Genomic DNA, 10,845 nt, shown 5'->3' with positions numbered 1-10,845 from the left:
CACATGGTTTTGTTAATTTACTCACAGCTCGTTAACTGAGACATGGTCAAGTTAATTTACTCACAGCTCGTTAACTGACACATGGTTTCGTTAATTTACTCACAGCTCGTCATCTGACACATGGTCTAGTTAATTCATTCACAGCTCGTTAACTGACACATTGTTTAGTTAATTTACTCTCAGCTCGTAAACGGACACATGGTCCAGTTAATTTATTCACAGCTCGTTAACTGACACATGGTCTAGTTAATTTACATACAGCTCGTTAACAGACACATGGTCTCGTTAATTTACTCACAGCTCGTTAACTGACACATGGTTGAGTTAATTTACTCACAGCTCGTTAACTGACACATTGTTAAGTTGATTTACTCACAGTTTGTTAACGGACACATGGTCTCGTTAATTTCTTCACAGCTCGTTAACTGACATATCGTTTAGTTGATTTACTCACAGCTCGTTAACTGACACATCGCTTAATTGATTTACACTCGGCTCGTTAACTGACACATCGTTTGATGATTTACCCACACCTCGTTAACTGACACATTGTTCAGTTGATTTACTCACAGCTCGTGAACTGACACATGGTCTAATTTATTCACAGCTCGTTAACTGACACATCGTCTAGTTAATTTACTCACAGCTCGTTAACTGACACATCGTTTAGTTAATTTACTCACAGCTCGTTAGCTGAAACATCGTTTAGTGATTTACTCACACCTCGTTAACTGACACATTGTTTACTTAATTTACTCACGGCTCGTTAACTGACACATGGTCTAATTTACACACAGCTCGTTAACTGACACATCGTTTCGTGATTTACTCACACCTCGTTAACTGACACATTGTTTAGTTGATTTACTCACAGTTCATTAACTGACACCTGGTCTTGTTAATTTACTCACAGCTTGTTAACTGACACATCGTCATGTTAATTTACTCTCAGCTCGTTAACTGACATATCGTTTAGTTGATTTACTCACAGCTCGTTAACTGACACATCGTTTAATTGGTTTACACTCCGTTAACTGACATTGTTTAGTTAATTTACTCACAGCTCATTAACTGACACTTGGTTTAGTTAATTTATTCATAGCTTGTTAACTGACACATCGTTTAGTTAATTTACTCACAGCTCGTTAACTGACACATGGTCTAGTTGATTCACTCACAGCTCGTTAACTGACACATCGTCTCATTTATACTTCAGTGAACCAAACTTTCATCATCCGTGTCTTTGGCTTCCTTCTGAGTCTAAATATCTTCCAGGAATGTGTGGAACTATCAACATTCAACTTATATAACAATAATATAATGATAATCATAATGTTTGGCTCCAGCAGCCGGTTGAACACATTTCTTTCAAGTATCTCAACAGCATCAGAAATCTTTACACAGACTGAACCTTAAAAATAAAAAACAATAAACAAACACACATATAAATGTAGACGAATAAGGTTTGACTTTGCAGGAGCTTTTGCATAGTATTCTCAGGTCGTTCCAATGTGGAAAAGAGTCTCTCCCAATAAGAAATACAATGGTCACTAAACATAAATACTTTATCTTTACTGGGAAAGTGCCTGGACTGATATTTTTCCTGCAGGAAGCAGGAAGTGTTTCTAACGTCTTTATGTTTACGAGCAGCCGCACTCGTCCACGATCATGTCCTGGATGTCTTTTTTGATGATCTTCTGCTCTTCGTTGTAGTACAGCATCGACATCGCACGCAGCCTCGTCGGCACGCAGCACGACTTAATGTTCTGAAACGGGCCGTAGCCCCTCATACGATAATGATTGATGACCGTCGAATGGAAGGACAGGGATGAGCCGCTGAAGCTCGCCATGTGGTTTGGACAGTCGCCCTCGCAGTAGTTTGCATGGTAACCAGACGGAGCGATAATCCAGTCGTTCCAGCCAATATCTTTGAAATTCACGTAAAACTGTCGTTTGCAGCAGACGCGTATTTTCCCGTCGCACTCCAGACCTCGTTTGACTCGTCGCTGAGCCGCTTCTTCTTCGGCTCTCAATGCCACCATGAGGAACGGACGGTGAGACTGATCTCTCCCACCGGCCGGCATCAGGATGGGCGAGGCTCCGGCTTCAGTGCACAGTGGGCAGGAAACCCGCAGGCTGAGCGAGCTGCTGCTGCCGTCCAGCAGATTCTGAACACTGCGGGACACGGCCAGGGTGTGCCAGCCGCTACGACGAGTGTCCACCATCTTCTCTGAAACACACTCTTCCTTCTCATCATCATCCTCATGATGAAGCTGCAGCAGTCGCAGCGTCACTTTGCCTTTCACTCGGTTTGCCACGGACTTCTTCAGGAAGATCCAGACGTTCGCTTGTTCCACCACCGACGAGCCGCTACCCTCCTTCGAAATGTCAAAGGTCACCGTGTTCAGAGAGTCTCCTGCAGCAGAGAGACATGTTAGCATGTTAGCATGCAATCAGACAAATGCATCAGAATGAACAGATCAATAAAACATTCACATGAATGTTGACAGAAGGTGTCTGCTAGACTGTAGTGGTCTCTACTGGTTTCTACTGTTCTATCACCATTTATTATTCTACATCCTAAATAAAGTTTAATTTTGTATATGACCTCTGACCTCAGTCTGATGGTCCTGCTGTTAGAGAACAAGAAGCTCACAGTTTTCTGAAGTCAAACCTGATGAACAAACAGGAACCTTCAGACATCAGGAAAACTTAAAGATGATTAAGATCTTTAACGAAGGTTTGAACGAAGACATAAATAAAAACATTATTTGAACCAGCTGTTTTTGTCTGAAGTAAATGATCGGCAACATAAAGAAACTGTGACCCTGCTGTCTGAACAGCCCCCCCTTCTGTTCCTGTCTTCCTGTCATTTCAATGAATGAACAAAGAAAATGTCATTGACAATAAATGCATGAATGGAGCCACCTCTAAATATACTCAATATGAGCAGAGACACTAAAAAAAGAAAAGGCCTGTTGAACACCAAACGCACACATGCACACACACACTCTCTTTGTTTCCTGCTGCAAAATAATTACTGAGGCCTAGATTTGTCTGAATGAAGAGATTATTTACGGCCTGAGACCACTTGGTATGCCCCCCCCCCCCCCCGTTACTGTCCTCTAATTTCGGGCGGCCTTTGAGGGACATTTTAAATTAAAGATTCCTCTCAAAGAGAGGACTATTTATAGCACAAAGCCATTCTGTACATTTATGTAAGCAAACAAGCAGCGGGACAATGCAGTCGGCCACGAGCTGGTTCACGTTCATCAACACAAAACCACCAACACATTTAATGAGTGGATCTTAAAAACTGTGACAGGCTGAGACTCATTTTAAAATCAGATCATTTGTCTGACGTTCAGTTAGAGTTCACAACGTCTGATTATTCACCTGATTGATCAACAATGTTTTAACTCCAACGTCTAATTGCTCGCTCAGCTGCACCGATGTGCTACAAAAAACAACATGACGGGATGAATAAAAGAATGAATGAATGAAAGAATGAATAAAAGAATGAATGAAAGAATTTATGGACAAATGAATGGAGCTCGACTTGATCATTATTTCATCTGTCAGTATGTGGAAGATAACATTCACTCAGACACTGAGGAGAATCAATAGAACTTGTCTGTGACTGTGAAATCTGTAAACAAACTTTGAACTTTTTGGATTTTTGTGAATGAGCTGATAACAGAGCACACAGACAGACAGACAGACAGACGGACGTCTCTAATGGAGCTGATGGCCAGTAGACCTCAGTGGAGTCTGACTCTACTGACTTTATCATATTCAGGCTGTATGTAGATTATCAGTTTGTTTCTTGTCTTTACAGATTTGGGGTAAAATGTTATGTTCCTCATCAACCAATCAGATTGCTTTGTGGTGGGATTTGGGAGGCGCGAGCATCGACATAAAACAATAGTGATGTGTCATAATAAATTGGCATTTAGAGATCTTAACCCGGATCCAGAGGCTTATGTTGACTTTATGATCCGTTTCTATTCAAAGTAATCAACTTAAGACAACTGAGCCTGACTAGAATGAACCAAAAAAACAAAGAGTCTGCTAGAATTTTGATTATTATAGCTCTCAATCATGAATATATTCTCATAATTGTGCTTTTATATTGCATACAATTATTACATTTTTTCAATTTTGCCTGAACTTAATAAGTAAGAACTGTCTTTAGTATTCTGAGTAACTAATATACTTCATTAAGCAATGCCTCTTATATAGAAATCATACATAGATACAGAATGGCCTGTGGGCAGGAAATTACAATCACACCTGCTGTAATATATTGATATAGTTATTTATGTCATAAATAGATTTTCCCCCACAGTTTGTTTTGATGATGAGAAGTTGATATCTTTTCAAAATGAGGACTTGTTTTTGTTGATAGAGTAAGTTTTTAAAGTAAGTTTCATTCTCATTGTAAGGTAACGTGATAGTCATTAACTTTACTATGAAAATAATGAGAAATCGTAGGAAGTTTTGCAAAATTGCAATCTTGACCTGAACTGCTGAAGTTCTCCTTTCCTCAACTGGATTAGTTCACCTGATCAAGACATGGAAGATTTATTATTTGCTAAACTTACATTAAAATTGTGTAAAGGCATGAGGTAAGCTGACAACAAGTCATTTTAAAGGTGCAATATAAATGATTCAGAGCATTAATGATTGTGTATGTAAAGATACATGTCAACCTGAAGTCTATCTGTGTGTGTTGTAATACAAGTAAGTGCATGTGAGTGCATGTGAGTGCATGTGAGTCTCACTGGTTGTGCCACAGCTGTTAACGTTTCCCCACAGGTAAACACTATTAGCACTGTTAAATAAATAACATTTATTTTTATAATCAACATTTAAAATGATGAAGGCACTTGCAAATGAAATGGTAGTATACTTTTAGCACTGTTGGCACTGTTAGCTGTGAATACTGTCAGCTGTGAGCACTGTTAGCAGTTAGCTGTTAGCACTGTTAGCACTGTTAGCTGTTAGCACTGTTAGCTGTGAGCAGCGTTAGCTGTAACTCTGTTATTCTTAAACTTAAAAAAAAACAACATAATTGTAGTCATGCATGAGGTACATATATAAGAAATCTAACTCCTGCATGTAACCCATCCCTAGCGGGCTGCTGAGAAGCGGTGAGGGGTTCAGTGTCTTGCTCATGGACACTTCGGCACAAGTGAACCGCCAACCTTGAGATTACCAGACGACCCTCTCTACCCAATGAGCCACTGTGACCTCAACTGTAACTCTGTGACATTATAACTGAAACTCTCTAGCTATAACTTGATGATGTGATGACTGTAACTCTGTAACTCTCTAGCTCTCTAAATCTGTAACTCTGTAACTCTGTAGCTCTCTAACTCTAGCTCTCTAACTATATAACTAACTCTGTAACTCTCAAGCTCTCTAACTCTGTAAATCTGTAACTCTGTAACTCTCAAGCTCTCTAACTCTGTAAATCTGTAACTCTGTAGCTCTGTAACTCTCTGACTTTATAACTCTGTAACTCTGTAACTCTCTGACTTTATAACTCTGTAACTCTCTAACTCTGTAACTCTGTAACTCTCTAACTCTGTAACTCTAACTCTCTAGCTCTCTAACTTTATAACTCTCTAACTCTGTAACTCTCTAGCTCTAACTTTATAACTCTGTAACTCTGTAACTGTCTAACTCTGTAACTCTCTAACTCTCTAGCTCTCTAACTCTGTAACTCTCTAGCTCTCTAACTTTATAACTCTGTAACTCTGTAACTCTGTAAATCTGTAACTATGTGATCTTTTAACTGTAACTCTGTGATCTTTTAACTGTAACTCTGTAACTCTGTGATCTTTTAACTGTAACTCTGTAACTCTGTAAAACCATAACCGTGTAACCTTGTAACTTTAATTCTGTAACTTTTTAACTGTAACTCTCACATTGTATCTGTAACTCTGTAACGCTCTAGCCTTGTAACAGTACATTTATTTTAAAAACTTAAAGTCATAACTTTAGGTTTTTTAAATTGTCACAAAGTATTCATATATAGAATTCGACCTCTGCACAAGTATTTAGGAGCAGTGACTGAAACTCTCTTACTTACTAACTCCTAACTGTTCAAACTAAAAGTAAACCTGACATCTCTGATTGGTTGTCAGACTCACCTGGCTCTGCAAAGGTGATCATTTCAGATGGTGGTTCAGGTGGTGTTGGGGCCCAGGGCCCCCGGCCCTCCTCCTGGATCTCCACGCTGCCATCTTCAGCCACGCGGCCGACGTGCAGGTTTTTGATGGCATTGAGCAGTGCTGCTCGAGGGATCGGCTGTGTCACGTTGGGCCGAGTGCTCAGGTGCAGCATGTTGAGAATGTGACGTTTCACAGCTTCCACCATGTCGCTCTGTCCTCCTGATGAAGATGAATTGGTCCTCATCTGAAGCAGAGAGCAGGACGGACAGTCTGAAGACGGTGCCCCCTCCTGAAGTCGAGATGTTACATCAACCTCCATAGCAGGAGAGACTGCCGGAAAGGCGTCGACGAGAAGGCCGACGGCCATGAAGAAGAGCACCGAAAACTGAGAGGACATGATGCTCCAACAGTATCTGAGTGAGAGACAATATCAATACAGTTTGTAGAGTATCTGAGTGAGAGACAGCCGGTCTACATTCAGAAACAGGAAGCAGCTGGTGAACAGTTCAAGATCCTTTCGTTCAAGACCTCTGACTAAGTAGAGTCCAGCAGTAGAGTCTTTAGTGGTCTTTAGTGAGGAGAAGTAACAGAAACACGAAGAAGTCAGCAGCACACGTTGAACTTCAAAAATCCTCACAGATCAGCAGAGTTCACAGAGGAGCAGCAGACTGGTGTTCTGGTCCTCAGACTGGTCTTTCAATCTCTAAGGTGTTCCAGACCTGGTCCTTATCTATCCTGATGGTTCTGGTCCTGATGGTTCTGGTCCTGATAGTTTGGTGGTCCGAGCTGAATGAACACCGTGTGCAGGGTCACTCTACTCTCCCTCTCTGCTCTGTTACTGTAATTATACCTCTTTCTGTTTAATCCCTCCCCCATCCACAGAGGTATTCCCTGTGATTCACACACACACACACACTCACACATATACACACACACACACACACACACGCGCACAAACTGTGAGTAAAGTCTCTCAGAATATCTCAGGACTCTTTGTGGTGTTTCCTCCTGAATGAACGTCACGACAGAAGAGGAGGAGGAAGGAGAGAGGAGTAGGAAGAGAGAGTGTCCCTGATTCATTCATACCACACACACACACACACACACACACACACACACACACTCGTGACTCAGTACAGAATCATCATCACCTCACGTGGAGGAGAAACTCTGTTGGTGTAAAATACATTTTTAAAGGAGTTTGTTGTTATAGTCCTGCACACAGCAGATGGAGCAAGCTCAGAACAGACGTGTCACACACACACACACACACACACGCACACACACTGTGACATCAGCATGCCCTCTACTGGTGGAAGACAGGTGTTACAGTATTCTCACCTGAGCCTCTAAAACACATTTTGTCTTCTTATCTGACCCAGAAACATAAAGACACTAACTGGTTCCTATTAAACTGGTTGTCCTGATAACCCAAAATTGCAGATATATGATTAGGAAATAATATATTCATATATATATATATATATATAAACACGCACACACATATATAAAGTCATCGTCAGACCTTTGTTTTCTATAATAACCAATTTTTAAACTATTTTGAACAGTCTATAACTTTGACCTTTAAATAGTGTGTTTGTTTGTCGGCATCTAATGGTGAAGTTACATTACATACATTCATACATTACAGTCATTTAGCAGACGCTTTTATCCAAAGCGACTTACATTTCAGATTCTATCACATTCATACACCGTAGGCACAGGAAGGGAGACATTTTTTGGGGTCAAGGACACATCGATATCAGAATAGCAGAGCCAGAGCCGGGGATGGAACCACCGATCCTCTGATTGAAGGACGGCCCTGCTCGCCACTTAGCCACAGTTATTACTTTTAACTCTTCTGGTCTTAGTGATTAGTGATTAGTGTTCCTGAGGAGTGTGTTTGTGTCACAGAGCAGTGATATGCTGGTGATATTTGTGGAACAGAGTTCAGGTGGTCCTGTTTACACGGTGAGTAAACTGTTGTTCTGTCAGTTAGGTTGAAGAGCGGATTCCCTTTTGAGTTTATTGGGGGTTTGATAGTGTGGTAATGAAAGTGGTTGGAGCAGTTGTCTCAGGGGCATATTTGAGGCTGCAGGTGGGTTACCAGTTCATGGTTGCTTTACCGGGTCTGTGGATTTTGGTGCGTAAGTACCCACCACAAGTAGCCCCTGCGACTAGGGGGGAGCTTACTTAGTTCTGGTTAGGCAGTCAGATGGACGGGGCTGCAGTGATGTTAGCTGTGTGAAGGCTGCCTGTGTGTTAGTCTGATTAATTCTGTACGGATCAGTTTGGGTTTTGTGTTGGGGCAGTCAGTTTGTTTCCTCTGTTCTGGTTTATTTAGAGGATTTATTGGAGCTCTGTTTGTTAGGTGTCAAATTTAAGTTGGATGCTGTTGGTCTTCTAGTGTCTGAAGCGTTTGATGTTCCTGGATTTACTGAGGAAAACGATAGTTTCTGGTTCCTGCTTTCCTGCTAACTGCATGTTGTGTATTCTGGTTTTTATGTAATCATGGTCGTGTTCTGGATGTTTCTGGGTAATTCTGGACTGAGAGCATTCTAGGTGTCTAAGTATTGCACCCAGTTACCTTGCAGGTGTTTAACCTGAGAACCTGAAGACTGCTGCACAGTGTGCAGTAGGTATGAATGGTTTATGTGGTAAACAAGTCGATAGATAAAGGAGGGATGTGGTGAACAGTATGTTGTTGTGACATACAAACTGTTAGCTTAGCCTGTTGGCTTTAGAACATGAGCGCTACAGTTCATACCTTGGTTAGTGTGAGCTGAGTTGTAATCTGGTTGCCTCTTTGTCATCTGTGGACGACTTGGTTGTCTAGTGAGCTTTTGTGTCACAGGAACCTGTTGGATGCTACTTCAGATTAATGCTTACAGTGGTTTGGTTCTGTACTTTTTGTTAGCTGGTAATTATTTAAATTCTCAGCTCTTCCTTGTCTGACACAGCTGCTGATTTGAGGTTTGTTGATGTATTCTTTAAATAAATGTGTATTTATTACTTTGAACTCGTGTGGTCTCCCTCCATGTTGCAGCCTTTGAGCCGGGTTGTAACATATGACAGAAATGATTCATATAATGGGAGTAGTAAGCAGAATAATGATCGAAAATTATGACGCAGCAGTGGATATAGTATAATAATAATAATAATAATGATGATAAAATAAGTAATCGTATCAGTAATAGAAATGTGACTAATAATGACAGTAACTGTGGGTGTCAGTCAGGACCAGGGTCCAGATAAAACCAGGATCTATGTAAACCTGTGAGGAGAGAAAGCACAGAGACTCTGAGGAAGAAGAAAAGTTATTAATGTGCATTAATGGGACATGAATTCATATAGAAGAGAGAGGAGCTCAGTGTATCCTAGGAAGTCCTCTGGGTCTATAGCAGCTTATCTACAACATATACTTTCATATGGCAGTATGACTGTGAAAGGCAACTTTTCTCCAGCAATAGCAGACGCTGTGTGTTTTGAGTTGTAATAAAACATGAACAACATACAGTTAGTTCATAGATTCTGGAAGCTGAAGACTACTTGCTTTCAGAACAGTACTATTCATATCTTCTATAAATAGACTTTCTTCCTTCGCAACTTTTTGCAACTAACATGGAGAAGTACCTTCAGTTTAATTCTCTTACCCTTCCTCTGTCTCTCTCTCTCTGTCTCTCTCTCCCTTTCAAACACAAAAACACACATTTTCTGTCCTAGTCTCAGTCCTAATATTTGTGCTACTGTAAACCATAACGTTTGGGTCAGGATAACGCAGATTTTTGCATGTTGAGTGGTGCGGATTGGTTTCACACAAACTGACCTGCGCATCACTAATGTGCACAGTTTAGGACTAAGACTAAAGCTGCTTAATCATTCAACCTGTGTGTTACTGCCTGGCTCAAAGGCTGCAACACAAATCAGAGGCCAAACAAGTTAAAAGTAATGAACCCATTTACTCAAAGAATACCAACAGCTAAAAAACAAACGGAGAGTCAGAGTGACGTCAGTATGTGGGGATGTGTGAAATGTGTGGAGCAAACAAAACTGGACAGCAGCCGTGTTGGCAAAGGAAGAGAGTCCATGTTGAGTTAGAGAGACTGAAAGACAAAGAAGAGTCAGGAAACTGACCCCTAGTGGACAGGAGGGGTCATCACACTCGGATACTCAAACAATGAATATATAATCTTATGTGGAAGGAGTGAAATGACAAAATGATTGGTTTTGGCTCGACTAGATTCACTGAGAAGTTCAGTATAATCTGATGACTAAAAAGGAAACTTGACATAGGACGAAGACTAAATAAAAAACAGCTGATATAATCAAGAGAGAAAGTTTTTGATTAAATGTAATGACTAAAAGGTGGTTATGTCCATACTCGGATATTTTATTACCCATACTATAGTGTCCTCATGCCTGTAATGCAGTGTTTTCATGTCCATAATAGTGTTTTCCTGTCCGTATTGCAGTGTTTTCATGTCCGTATTGTCCATATTGCAGTGTTTTCATGTCCGTATTGCTGTGTTTTCATGTCTGTATTGTCCGTAATGCAGTGTTTTCATGTCCATAATGCAGTGTTTTCATGTCCGTATTGTCCATATTGCATTATTGGCATGTCCATAATGCAGTGTATTCATGTCCGTATTGCAGTGTTTTCATGTCC

General features: G+C 40.7%; 1 protein-coding gene across 1 annotated transcript; it reads right to left on the bottom strand.

Annotated features, from left to right (window-relative positions):
* Positions 1-1,251: 1,251 nt before the first annotated feature.
* inhbab (inhibin subunit beta Ab) lies at positions 1,252-6,903 on the bottom strand. Its single transcript, XM_031878154.1, has 2 exons — positions 6,159-6,903; positions 1,252-2,416 (listed from the first exon to the last, which is right to left on the bottom strand). Exons 1-2 carry the CDS (start codon positions 6,574-6,576, stop codon positions 1,641-1,643), a joined length of 1,194 nt encoding a protein of 397 aa, XP_031734014.1. The 5' UTR covers positions 6,577-6,903; the 3' UTR covers positions 1,252-1,640.
* Between the last annotated feature and the right edge of the window lie 3,942 nt (positions 6,904-10,845).

Source organism: Anarrhichthys ocellatus, unplaced genomic scaffold, assembly GCF_004355925.1.
Source record: "Anarrhichthys ocellatus isolate YVR2014 unplaced genomic scaffold, GSC_Weel_1.0 scaffold164, whole genome shotgun sequence".
NCBI classification, from domain to species: Eukaryota; Metazoa; Chordata; class Actinopteri; order Perciformes; family Anarhichadidae; genus Anarrhichthys; species Anarrhichthys ocellatus.
Note: the sequence above shows the minus strand (reverse complement) of the source record. Positions and strands in the feature narration are given on the sequence as shown.